The sequence below is a fragment of the Peromyscus maniculatus genome, chromosome 7 (assembly GCF_049852395.1).
Source record: "Peromyscus maniculatus bairdii isolate BWxNUB_F1_BW_parent chromosome 7, HU_Pman_BW_mat_3.1, whole genome shotgun sequence".
Classification (NCBI taxonomy): Eukaryota; Metazoa; Chordata; class Mammalia; order Rodentia; family Cricetidae; genus Peromyscus; species Peromyscus maniculatus.
Window position 1 is genome coordinate 55,402,907 of NC_134858.1, and position 13,590 is coordinate 55,416,496.

At 55.0% G+C, this 13,590-nt stretch overlaps 1 protein-coding gene across 2 annotated transcripts; it reads left to right on the forward strand.

The window, feature by feature from the left end:
• Positions 1-219: 219 nt before the first annotated feature.
• Stoml1 (stomatin like 1) lies at positions 220-10,034 on the forward strand. 2 transcript variants are annotated; one of them, XM_006971503.4, is made up of 7 exons: positions 220-449; positions 1,762-1,868; positions 3,717-3,866; positions 4,101-4,304; positions 7,906-8,101; positions 8,446-8,667; positions 9,150-10,034. In XM_006971503.4, exons 1-7 carry the CDS (start codon positions 317-319, stop codon positions 9,341-9,343), a joined length of 1,206 nt encoding a protein of 401 aa, XP_006971565.1. In that variant the 5' UTR covers positions 220-316; the 3' UTR covers positions 9,344-10,034. The 2 variants fall into 2 exon arrangements, with proteins under 2 accessions (XP_006971565.1, XP_015859409.1); XM_016003923.3 differs by having other exon boundaries at positions 223-449; positions 8,449-8,667; positions 9,150-9,491.
• The last annotated feature ends 3,556 nt before the right edge of the window (positions 10,035-13,590 follow it).

The window sequence follows — 13,590 nt, forward strand, 5'->3', positions numbered from 1 at the left end:
GCCAAACTTCCTCTCCTCCTTTCTTAAGGCCAGGTAAAAGATTAGGAAAGGGGTGGTCATCACCTTTCAAGAAGCTCTACATCAGAACCAAGGCTACATCCCCAAAACTGTGCGACCGCAGTTCGGTCCTCCCAGCGCAGAGGGCGCTGTGGGACGGCGGGGACGGTTCCGGCCTGCTTCCTGCTCCTGCGCGGCCACTGCCCTTGGCGGCGCAAGTGAAGCCGGAAGCGGCGGGGGTGAGGCGGGGAGGAGCTGCAGCGGGCTGGGCAGAGCCGGCGGCCGGTGGAGGCGCGGGGCGTGTCCCGGGCCAGAAGTCATGTTCGGCAGATCAGGCTACCGGGCGCTGCCCTTAGGGGATTTCGATCGTTTCCAGCAGTCGAGTTTCGGCTTTCTGGGTTCGCAGAAGGGCTGCTTGTCCCCAGAGCCGGGCGGCGTGGGGCCGGGGGCCGGTGAGTGGCTGCCCAGCACGGTGGACCGTATAGGGACTAGCCAGTACCCCCACACTTGTACTCCTTGCCTCTAGGAGGAGGGAGCATGAAGGGCATAAGATGTGGAGAGGGTGCCAAACAAGGCGTTGGAATACTTTGTCTTCGCTAGGACCACCAGCTACAGCTTCGGAACCAGCGTAGCCCCATCTTCCCGAATCTCAGCTCATCACGTTACTATTTTCAGGATAGCTCATCATGCATAGAAAGAAAACAGAATCCTAGGCAGAGGCGGCCACAAGCAACCTAAAAGCACCTGCAGAGAAATGGAAAAAGAATCACCCTAGGGTAGCAGCGCAGGGACCAGGAGTCTCCTGTGTACTGGTGAGATAAACATAGAACAAAAAGGCAGGCCAGCTTATTTGCTTTGGCTCTTTCTTGCTCCAGAGCCTTCTGTGGCTTCTTTGGCCTGACCTTGAAGACTCTGGGCCCTCTGTGGTACTTCTGTATTGATAGTACCTTGAACTCTGGCATTGATGAATGGATTTCCTGTATTCTGCCCCCTGCTCTTAGGAGTGCCTCTGACCAAAGATTCCTTTCCTGAAAAGATCAGAGTCTGGGACTTAGAAAGCCCTGCAGGCAGGGACTCCCTGAAGCGTAGAACAGCCTCTTTTGGTCTCCCTGTCTAGGGCTGGGAGAAGAGCAGACAACAATCTCACCCTAGATTCCAGGGATGTCTGCTCAACACCCATTCTCGATTTTTGGTTCTGCAAGGGTTAGAATCTTTGTCTTTAGGCTCATCTTCCCAGCTCTTCTCTCCAAAGGGCTTGAATTGAAAAACACATTAAAAATTTTTTAGGGTATTAAAGCAGGAGTGAGGACTGAACTAGAAAGGGACACTTTAGTCTCGCTGTGACTTTTATTGATGAACAATCACTGTTTTATCCTTTTTAGCCGAGGCCCCTTCTCCGTAAGGACCCCTTGAAAGTATAGAAGTTAGTTCCACAGCATGAGTGTTCTCTTCCAGGTTTGGGTGGGCAATACACATTAGACAAGGAGTTGTTGATTCCTGCTCTGTCCAGCAAAGAGAACACCACATGGGTTGTGTTCTCAGATTCAGTGGCTCTTACCTAGGAGAGAAAAGCTTTGTGTGGGGTGTTGCACTTGAAACCAGTTAGTTATGATGCCTGGTCCCTAAATAGCTATGGGGAGCCTCTGAGGCAGAAGGCAGGCAAAATGTGCACATGACCCACTGTACTCATGGCACACTGTACTTGAAGTTGTCCTGCCAAGCCCAGCTGGTATTCTGTGGCTGCTTCTGCTCTTTTGTCCCCAGATGCACCTGAGAGCTGGCCCTCCTGTCTCTGCCACGGCCTCATCAGTTTCCTGGGGTTCTTGCTGCTGCTGCTCACCTTCCCCGTTTCCGGCTGGTTTGCTCTGAAGGTAAGGCTGGCTGGATGCTATTGGGGAGTGGGTAGACACGGTGAACGCTGTGGCACTGGTGAATGGATTCCCCATATTTGGCCCCTTGCCTCTAAATATTATCACTCCTCTAGGAAACAGGCAAGCCTAGGGTTGTTCAGTTTTTGGTGGCTCATCTTGGTGGTCAACTTGATGTGCCTGTGAAGAGGGCACCTCAGCTGAGGGATTACCTCCATCAAATGGTCAGTGGCCGTGTCTTTGGGGGCATTTTGATTGCTGAGAGGTGTAGGAGAGCCCAGCCCCCTGGGGTGCCATCCCTAGACAGTTGGGTCTGAGCGAGCCAAGCAAGTGGGAGGTGGGGCAAGCCAGTAATTGTGATTCCTCCAAGGTCTCCCTCTGCTCAGTTCTGCCGCCACCCAGTTTCCTGCTTGATTTCCTGCTCTAGCGCCCCTCAGTGATGGTCTGTAGCCTATACACCAAGTAAACTCTTTTCTCCCCAAGTTTCTTCCTTCCTTCCTTCCTTCCTTCCTTCCTTCCTTCCTTCCTTCCTTCCTTCCTTTCTTTCTTTCTTTTTTCGAGACAGTTTTCTCTTTGTAGTTTTGGTGCCTGTCCTGGATCTCACTCTGTAGACCAGGCTGGCCTTGAACTCACAGAGATCTGCATGGCTCTGCCTCCTGAGTGCTGGGATTAATGGCATGCGCCACCGCCACCCGGCCCCAAGTTTCTTTTGATCACAGTGTTTATGACAGCTACAGGAGAGACTAGGACAGTCCCCATCCTTCAGATGAATAAACTGAGGCCGAGACTTAACCAAGAGCATCTTGGGAGACAGGAAGGAGTAGAAATAGGTTTTCTGAGTCGTGGAATCTAGACACATACCTTTGCCAGGTCGCCCTCCCTCTTGCTCCTGTCCAATTGAAAGAAAAGCTCCCAGCTTGCCCAGCAGAACTCATGCCTCATTTCACAGAAGCAGTGGTGCTTATAGGAGAAGAAGAGAGAGAGACACAGCTGTAATTGAGCACCAGGCCTGGCAGCTCCAGCGAAGGTGAAGCCCTGGCAGGCCTTTCCCTTTGCATGGCCCTGGGCAGTGGCGTCCCTAGAAAGGCCCTGTGTTTGTGCGGTCTAGAAGGGAGCACTGAGATGAACCCAGGACCTACTTCTACGGTGCCACTGAAATACAGGCCCCTACGACCATGGACGTGTGGCTTGGCCTCTCTTGCCTGTAGTTCTCAGCTTAGATTTAACTACTTCTTGAGGGGCTCCAGGGCATTTGTTAGAGCAGCCAGGGCTTTCCCCCAACTAATCCAGGAGCAAACAGTTTCCTGGAATGAGTCATGATTAGCTTCAAGCCACGGAGGAAAAGTTTCTCTGATCAAGTAAGTACTTGTGGTGATTAAAACATGGCCCGTTCCTGAGAACAGCGTTCAGATCAAGGCCCTTTTACCGGAGGGACTGTGTGATCACTGAGCATGTCTCTGGGTCCAGTGTCTCGGAGCCCCGTTCTCCCATCTAAGCACAGATAAGTGTGTTGGTATTTTGTCACTGTGACAAAGTATCCTTCAGAAACTATCGAGAGGGCTGGCTTAGTTTGGCCCTCGGCTTCAGAAGTGTTGGCCTCTGGTCGCTTGACCCAGTGTGTTTGAGCAGAGCATCACACTACACCACAGGGGGTCCTTCACCTTATGGCAGAGAAAAATGAAAATAGGAAGTGGCCCGGGTTTGCCTCTGGCCTTCACACACACATCACACACACCAAAGGATGTTTGACGGGCAGGGTGAGGTAAGGAGGGCAGAGAGGGATCTGGCAAATGACTTCGGCCAGCCTAGGCGAACCACTTCCAAACCCCTTTCTTTCGCCATCATAAACAGATCGTGCCCACCTATGAGAGGATGATCGTGTTTCGGCTGGGCCGGATCCGCACCCCCCAAGGGCCTGGCATGGTTCTTCTCCTGCCCTTCATTGACTCCTTCCAGAGGGTGGACCTGAGGACCCGAGCCTTCAATGTTCCTCCTTGCAAGGTGAGGGACATCTTAGCTGCCCTGCACAGGAGGAATGGGGGGGCCATGCATGGTGAATGATGAGTATATCAGGGCTTTGAGCCATACCTGACCCCACCTACTTGGAGAGACCATTTTGTCTTTGAGGAGCTAGCTGCCAGGCAGGCGGGTCAAGCTGGATGGTCTCAGTGGGTTTGACCTTCCAGTAGCGCCTGGCCCTTTTAATGTTGTCTCTGTTGTGGTGTCCTGAAACAGGTGGCCTCTAAGGATGGGGCTGTGTTATCGGTGGGAGCTGATGTCCAGTTTCGCATCTGGGACCCAGTGCTATCCGTGATGGCTGTGAAGGACCTAAACACTGCCACTCGAATGACAGCCCACAACGCCATGACCAAGGCCCTACTCAGGAGGCCACTGCAGGAGATCCAGATGGAGAAGCTCAAGATCGGTGACCAACTCCTGGTAGGTGGCTTCTCCAAGGTGCGGCCCAGGGTCTGGCAGCAGGGCTTGCAAGGTCACTTTGAACAAGGACCAAGTGTCTCTGGGTCTTAGCTCACTGTATGTCCCAACATTATTACCACCTGGAAAGAATGGGTGAGGCCCCAAGGTGAGGAGCAGAGGTGACCCGGGTCACTCATCTTGAGCACTCATCTGTATCCTGAAAAGAAGTGCTCTAGCGGAATTTGTTGGGCACCTGCCTCTGACTGTTGAGATATTACCCTTCACCGCTTCTGTGATCACAGCCCTGGGCCTTGGCCCTCTGCAGTTTCTGTTCTGGTGGCTGAGGAGATGATCAGGGCCCCCTGGGTGCAGCCAGGTGCTTGGGACTCCTGCACATGAGTTTCTGTGGTCTTAGGTTCTGGTTTAGAACAGAACAGAGACATGGGGCACCTGAGTCTTCTTCCTGTCCCTGCCCTACGTGTGTGACAAACTAGGTACCCTGGAATTCACCCTCTTTCCTGTCTGTTACATGCGCGGTGGCTGTCCCTCCATATCCAACATGTGCTTCCTCTCCTGTGGGACCTAGTGTTTGTCCAGCTTCACCAAGCACCCCCACTGGAACGGAATGAAATTCCTACCGAAATACTCCTTCCAGCCATAACAGTGGTTCTCAAGGCACAGTGGCTGTTTTGTCTTGTTTTGTGGCAATGCCAGTTGGGGATGGAACTCAGGGCTGTGGCATGCTAGACAAGCATTCTACTGCCGAGCCCACCGGCCCCAGGCCCAGCATTTTATGGCTTACAGAGTACTTGTACCTGCCCAACAGCATCTCAGCTTCCCATTTTCTCTGTGAGAGGGCCGGTATTTGTCATTTTAATAGAGGAGGGGAACCAAGGCCCAGAAACTATTCCACTTGGTTCTGAAAACCATTCATGGTAAAGGGCAGTTCTGGGTCAGAGCTCGACCATATGCTCCTACCCACAATGCAGTGTTCAGACTAATACAACTCAGGTAATACGCTGCTACCAGATTTTCTTCATACCAGCACATCCCGTTATAATTCATCTTTAGAATGATAAACTCAATCTTAAAGTTGTGTTGCTTTGATGTGAGAGGGGCAGTTTGGAAGAAGTCCATCTAGAATGTGAAAGTCACTTCGGGTCCATTGCCCAGGGTCCATGTGCATCTCCTGGTTGAGTAGAGCTGAAAGGAAACCTCGGGAGCTGCATTATCTGTCCCTCAAGTCCTGGTTGAAGGAGGTGTGCATGTGCCATTTCCTTTCCCATCTGTAAGGGTTGCGGGCTCTTCTCTCACCTCTTCCCTAGCCTGCCACTCCCGCCTCTTCCTCAGTTGCCTTTAGGCCAACAGCTTCTTAGCCCCTCCACTGCCTCCTACAGCCCCGCCCCTTGTCCTCCGTCCACACCGCCCTCCTGCAGCCCCGCCCCTTGTCCTCCGTCCACACCGCCCTCCTGCAGCCCCGCCCCTGGTTCTCCGTCCACACCGCCCTCCTGCAGCCCCGCCCCTTGTCCTCCGGCCACACCTCCCTCCTGCAGCCCCGCCCCTGGTTCTCCGTCCACACCGCCCTCCTACAGCCCCGCCCCTGGTTCTCCGTCCACACCGCCCTCCTACAGCCCCGCCCCTGTGCTCCGTCCACACCGCCCTCCTGCAGCCCCGCCCCTTGTTCTCCGTCCACACCTCCCTCCTACAGCCCCGCCCCTTGTTCTCCGTCCACACCGCCCTCCTGCAGCCCCGCCCCTTACTCTGTCCACACCTCCCTCCTGCAGCCCCGCCCCTTATCCTCCGTCCACACCGCCCTCCTGCAGCCCCGCCCCTTGTCCTCCGTCCACACCGCCCTCCTGCAGCCCCGCCCCTTGTCCTCCGTCCACACAGCCCTCCTGCAGCCCCGCCCCTTGTTCTCCGTCCACACCGCCCTCCTGCAGCCCCGCCCCTTACTCTGTCCACACCTCCCTCCTGCAGCCCCGCCCCTGGTTCTCCGTCCACACCGCCCTCCTACAGCCCCGCCCCTTGTCCTCCGTCCACACCGCCCTCCTGCAGCCCCGCCCCTTGTTCTGTCTACACCGCCCTCCTGCAGCCCCGCCCCTTGTCCTCCGTCCACACCGCCCTCCTGCAGCCGCCCCACTTTGCTCCCTCCATCTTGCCTCTTCACTGTCAGGAGACTTGAGGCAGAACTTTTATATTCTCTGCATCTCTGCATCTCTGCTTCCTGCTTCCCTCCTGGAAGCTCCTCCCTGAACTGGGTCCTGCCTGATCCCACCTCTCTCCCAAGGATCCCAGGGATTCGCTTTCCTCCTCCCTCAAGCTCTCCTCCCCTCTTCCCTTCCTTCAAGAAGGTTCTGTTCCTCTCCCTCCATCCTTGGTCTGAGCTTTGTTCAGACTTAGCTCTGGCTCTCACCAGTGACCTCCCTCTGGTCTGGCCAGTAGGTGTTTCTCAGCCCTGTTGCACCCAGTGGCAACAGTCTCCTCTGGGTCCTTCCACCCCGCCCCACCCGAGGCCCGCAGCCCTGCCTGTCTCCTGCCCTACAGTGTCCATGTTCCTGTCGTAGCCTGGGAGAGTCCAGGGCTCACAGCAATATCCTCTAGTCTTCTGCTGGGGCACCTGCGCCCTTTATCCTTTGGAAACTTACAAATCCATTCGCAGACACTTTGAGCTAACAGTATGACAGTAGCTGCTACCCCCCCCCTTCCCACCCTCCTGTCCTCTAGGAGAATGCCATCATGACCCCGGGAGCCTGCCTTCCCCACCTCTGCGACATCCATGTCCACTGTACAGGCTCTTTCCCTCTCCTCTGCCTGCTGTGGCCTGGCCATTTGCAAGGCAGGCCTCCCTTGCTGCTTCTGACTCCCTCCCCTTCCCCTCCCTTCCCCTCCCCTTCCCTTCCCTTACCCTCTGCCCAGCCCTCCTGATCTCCTCACCACACCCCTGCCCTCTGACCCCTCTTAGTTCCCTCACCACACACCTCTGCCCAGCCCTCCTGGTCGCCTCCCCACACCCCTGCCCTCTGCCCAGCCCTCCTGGTCCCCTCCCCACATCCCTGCCCTCTGCCCAGCCCTCCTGGTCGCCTCCCCACACCCCTGCCCTCTGCCCAGCCCTCCCGGTCCCCTCCCCACACCCCTGCCCTCTGCCCAGCCCCCCTCATCTCTTGCCTACAGTGAAACCATCCCCCACCCCTGACCCTCTTCAGCAGTGTCTGCACAGCACCAGGACGATCGTTCTCCAAAGGGAGTCTGCTTGCTTGGCCACCTCCATGTCTATAAACTCCTCTGGGGTTCCTTGTCCTCAGAATAAATCCACCTGAGCAGGAAGAGGCTACCTGGAACCCCCAGTTCTGACCAGTGCCCCATACTTGAGAATCTACGTGGAACTTTCTAGAGTCTGCTGCTGTCTGGGCTTTGCTGACAAAGTCTCTACTTCTACTTAGAGTTCCCACCTCCCTCCCCAGCCCAGCACTTGTCTAGCCAAGAGACTGGGCTCTTGCTGGATTCCCAGCTGGGGGCTTCTCCATTGTGTCCTCCATGTCCAGATGTGGCTAGAGTGAGTTGTCCAGAGCTGTTCAGGGAAGCCTTATCAAGTGACTCCCGTCTCTTCCCTCGCTGCCCTCAGCTGGAGATCAATGATGTGACCAGAGCTTGGGGCCTGGAGGTAGACCGTATCGAGCTGGCGGTGGAGGCCGTGCTGCGGCCTCCCCAGGACGGCCCAGCCGTGTCCACCCTGGACAGCACCCTCCAGCAGTTGGCCCTCCACTTGCTGGGGGGAAGCATGAACTCAGCGGTAGGAGGTACTCCGTCCCCAGGGCCAGGTAAGCAGGTTTTACTTCTCGTCCCCTTAGCTTAGCCGGTTCATTCTGCTCTGTTTCTGGAGCTGACCAGAGTGCGATCATGGAGAAGTCTGTAGAGGCCCTGGGACCTCCGTGGGAAGAGGCTATAGTCCTGCAAAAGTTGCCAGAAGGAGGACTGTACTGCAGGCCAGAGGAGCGTAGACATGGTTTGGGGGTGTTGGCTGGGAACCTACAGGCAGCTTAGGAGATGAGCACAGAACATGCAGGGCTGTAAGAAGAAACTTCACAAAAGGATGGAGGCATGCCGACCTTCGCGGTACACTGACCTGTTCTCTGTCTCCCTCCTCAACCCTGTTGGCCACCAGTAGACACCTTGGAAATGATAAGTGAGGTGGAGCCACCTGCCTCTCAGGCGGGGGCTGAGGCTGAGCCCAGCCGGAAGCAGCAGCCCGTGGCTGAGGGGCTTCTCACTGCCCTACAACCCTTCCTGTCCGAAGCGCTGGTCAGCCAGGTGGGGGCCTGCTACCAGTTCAACGTCACCTTGCCGGGTGGCGCCCAGAGTGTCTACTTCCTGGATCTCACTGCAGGTGTGGCTCTTCCCTCTGTCCTTCCCTTCCCACTCCGGCTGCGTGTCTCCTCTCCCCCCCCCCCCCTTTAAAGACTGTCCCTTGCTCCTGCCCCCTGATTGGAATGAACCCCTGAGGACAGCCTGGGCTGTGGTCTCACTGGGATCAGTAGGCCAGCTCAGTGGGGTAACTGGGAGCCTGGCACACTCAGGCCTACCGCATGCCGGCCTCTGCACCCTGGGGAGCAACATTACCATTCTCTTCACTCATAAATTTGCAAACAGTAGCAACAAGCAGTCCCAGTCAGCAAGGCTTAAAGCCATTGTGTTAGAACCTGCCCCACCCCCACTGTGTTGGGGGTCGGGGATTAAGTTTAGGCCACACCCCGGGCTCTAGAACTTGAACTACCCAGTGCTTGTGACTGTTCCCCGGTGGGCTGTGCTACCCTGTCCCCGCCACATGGCATCCATCCTCTTACTGACGGCAATGCTACCTCCCAACAGGACAAGGCAGAGTGGGACATGGAGCACCTGATTGCATCCCCGACGTGGTGGTGGAGATGGCTGAGGCGGACCTTCAGGCCTTGTTGTGCGGGGAACTGCGGCCCCTGGGGGCCTACATGAGTGGGCGGCTGAAGGTGAAGGGTGACCTAGCCGTGGTCATGAAGCTGGAGGCTGTCCTCCGGGCCTTGAAGTAGCCATGCCGGCTGTCCATCCATGACCTAACCCTGAGCCTGGTGCCAAGCCAGAGACGCCTCTTGGGATAGGAGGCATGGGTCTGGGCCACGGAAAACTGAGGCCTGAAGATGTTTCAGGCCCAACCAGGAGCCCAGGAGGCTGGGAGACATCTGCTGCTGCTCAGTGCCGAGTCAGGTGTCCTGAGTCAGGTGACCTGCACGTTCACCTATGGCGGCTCTCTGGCTCATTCGATCCCCAAAGTGCTAGTCCTGAGCTGGCTGCGCAGAGTGAAGACAGAGCCCAGCCTGCCCTACCCAGCTGAAGACCTGACTGGACAGACAAGAAGCACAGAAGCGGCCTGTATGGCACCCATGTGGAGGACTGAAGCACGAGGATCAGGGCTCTGACATCCAGGGAGATCAGAGGGGAGGGAAGGGGAGGGAGGGCAGCCCCCAAGAAGGGGTTGCTGCAGTGGAGGCAGGCGGCCCCACTTTCCTATTGGCAGGCCAGAACAGGCTAGGAGGGTGGGAATGGACAGAGCAGAATTTGTTTTTCCAGTGGGCCTGCTCTGGAGGACCCCTGGCCACATCCACCAGCTCCATCCTGCATGCCTGAGGAGCTGGGCTCAGGGCAGCATGCGGGAGAGCCCTGCTGTTCTGTGCTTACTAGAGGCTTGAGCGCCTTGGACAAATAAACGTGGCGTTTACACTGTGCCGTGGAGAATCACAGCGGGCTGTGGGCGTGGTGGGCCAGGGAGGGTCTGTGCACAGCCAAGGGCCAAGGCTAGAGGTTGACGCAGGCTCTCGGAGCGTTTGAAGCTCTTCCTTCTGGGTGTCTCAGCCCTGAAAGTCGGGGTGAGGTAGCTGTGGGTTGCTCTCTGTTTCTTTTTATAGTGAGGGACCTGATTTCCCAGGGAAGTAGGGCTTGACTACAAACACTAACTTACGGCCAGGTGGTGGCGGCGGCGGCGGCGGCGGCGGCGGCGGCGGCGGCGGCGGCGGCGGCGGCGCACGCCTTTAATCCCAGCACTCGGGAGGCAGAGCCAGGCGGATCTCTGTGAGTTTGAGGCCAGCCTGGTCTCCAAAGCGAGTTCCAGGAAAGGCGCAAAGCTACACAGAGAAACCCTGTCTCGAAAAATCATTTAAAAAGCAAAAACAAACAAAAAAAAAACCCCTAACTTACTGGAGAGCAAGATGAGGGGCTTTCAACGTGTTCAGGAGGGAGCTGGAGCCACTGTCTACAGCCCTCTTGCTGTCCTCAGATACTGTTGCTTCCCTGGCTGCTGACAGATCCAGCTCGAGGCCTGGCTCTGGGCTGGGCTGCTTCTGCTCCTCTGAGCCCAGTTCAAGGCTAAGAAGTGACTGCAACACCCTGGAGAAGTGTGTGGAGAAAAACCAGATCACACCCCAGTCCCACAGCCCTCAGCTCGTCCTCTGCCCGCGCCAGACCTTTTCCCTGGGCTTGTACTGGACCAGGTCCTGCAGTGTGTCCCTCTGTCTTTCCTGGTGCCAGATACTGGCTTGTATTGCTGTAGGTCCTCCACCTGGCCTGGGGACTTCCCTCAGAGCCAGCGTGGGCCCCACAGACAGTGGGGATCCTCTTGAGGCTGTGTTCCAGGGCTGCTGCTCCAGGCCCCACTGACGGACTACGCAGTGGCCCCCAGAGCCCTTCCCTCGTGCCCGAGCTCCCCCCCCCCCACCGCCGCTGTTCTTTTTCTTCCCTTCCCCCTCCCCCAGTGCAGCGATTATCACTTTATCTTTTAAGCAACTAGAATTTCTTTTTTAACAAAATAAAATAAGGTAAGACGAAAAGCATCATATCAGAGTTGGACAAGCCAAACCAACAGAAAAATAAAAGAACCCCAAGAGAAAGCACAAGATTCAGAGACCTACTTGCTCACGCATTCAGGAGCCCCATAAAAGCACTAAACTGAAGGCTATATAGTACACATGCAGAGGACCTGGTGTGCCCCTGTTTCAGTCCATGAGTTCATGTGAGCTTTGCTCAGTTGTTTCAGAGGACCTTATTCTGGTGTCCTGTCTCCCCCAGTCCTGCCTCTTCTGTGGGGTTCCCTGAGCTCTGAGAGGAGCAGTTTGATGGAGACATCCCATTTAGAGCTGTGTGTTCTAAGGTCTCATTCTCTGCATAATGCCTGGCTATGGGTCTCTGTTTTTGTTTCCATCTGCTGCAGGAGGAAGTCTCTCTGATGATGGCTGAGCAAGGCCAGCCATCATCTGTTAGTGTAGCATAATATCATTAGGAGTCATTTGATTGTTACTTTTTTTTTTTTTTTTTAGACCAGGAATACTTGGTTTTACCCTAGGTCTCTGGACTATCTAGACTCTGGTTCTTGGCCACCCAAGCAATGTCAGGCATGGGTTCCATCTCATGGAGTGGGCCTTAAGTAAGTCACATCAGACATGGGTGGTTACTCCTGTAAGGTTTGTGCCACCATTATTGCCCTGGCATATGTTGCAGGCAGGACATTCGTAGATCAAAGGTTTTGTAATTGAGTCGGTGCCTTTCCATGCCTTAGACATTAGAACATGGGGGTGAAGGTTCTCTGTGGGCACCAGCTCAACCTCTCCTTGTTCGGTGAGTTGTGTGGGTGTTGCCTTTAGCAGTGGGACCTTGCTGCCAGTCTGTGGAGAGCAACCTATTGTCTTGTCAGTTCTAGCTGTCTTTCCTCTTGTTCCCTCTCTCAGTCCCATCCCCTCTCCCCTCCCCACCTGTTCTCTCCCCCTCCACCTCCTGCTCAGTCCCCTCTCCCAGGGAGATCCATAAGTCCCGTGTCCCGCCCCCCCCCGCCCCCCCCCCCCCCCCCCGCGCCTCAGTCCCTGTAAGTCTTACCTCTCTGGATTGTAGCTTGGTTATTGAGGGGGACCAGCCCCCACCATTATTTACCCCAGGGACTCTTGAGGAATGAGGAATAAGAGACTCAGAAATAGAGAGGAGAGAAAACAGAGAGAAAACACAGCATAGACTCAGGTGGGCCTGGATCCTTATCCACCGGCCCAGAATTTTATTCCAAAAGTCTGTTTATAACAGTGCCAAGGAGTGGACAAAGCCCTCCCCCTTGTGAGGTACAGTCAAGTGTAGACCCTTACAAATACCTGGTACCCAGGCCCGTGGTCCAGTCATCCTCTTATGCAGTCCTGCTGGGTACAGCCACTAGGAAACCTAGTTGGCTCCAACAGGTTGTCATTTATTTAATGACTAATATCCAGATATAAGTGAACACATACCATATTTATCTTTCTAGGCCTGGGTTACTTTACTCAGAATTATTTTTTTCTAGTTTCATCCATTTGCCTGTAAATTTCATGGTGCATTGTTTTTCTAAAGAGCTGAGTACCACATGTACCACAATTTCTTTATCCATTCCTCTACTGAAGGACATCTAGGTTGTTCCCAATTTCTGGCTATTATTAACAGAGCAGCGGTGAACAGGGGGAACTTTTCTATTCTTCTGTGCTTCCCTACTGGGCCATTAGCTACCTGTAAGCATTCACCTGCCAGTGCCCTGAAGGGCTGCTTCACGCAAGGAAACCTGGCCTTTTTCCATGCTCCCTCGTACACAGAACCATGGTAGCTGGCACTGCTCCCCAGGAAGGAGGAGGCAGTGACAGGAGTGATGAGATCATAGATTAAGAACTGAAACTCTTTTTTTCCCCCTGAACTTCTGATTAACATCCCTGCTTGGGGAAATGGAAACAGAAACTTGTGTGGATGTCTGTGCGGGTATAGAAAAGCCCTACACTAACCATTAGTGTGTCCTGAGTGGGTACCTCTGGGTGTGGCCAGCACTCTAGAAGTGTAGCCCATGGGCGCAAATGCCCCTGGGCTTGGAGGACAGGATAAACAGGGCAGTCCACAGGGGAGGGGACACAAAAACACCTAAGGGTCAGTCAGAGTCTTCCCTGAGACTGCTGCTGGGTAGACCACTGAAAGAGGGAAAGACAGGACCAGGGACACCCCTGTTAGAGCACAAACGGAAGGCAGGCTGACACCTCTGATCTGAGGAGATGGAATCTGAAATATGAGGGCTCTGTGCAGGGATTTTGAGGAGCTAGAAAGAATAGCTATTATTGTGTGCCTACTGTATCCCTGTACTGAGCTAGAAACAGTAGCTCTTATTGTGTGCCTACTGTATCCCTGTACTGAGCTAGAAACAGTAGCTCTTATTATGTGCCTACTGTATCCCTGTACTGAGCCAGACACTTCTATTTCCCCCTCAGAATAATCTAGTGAGTAAATATTAATGGTT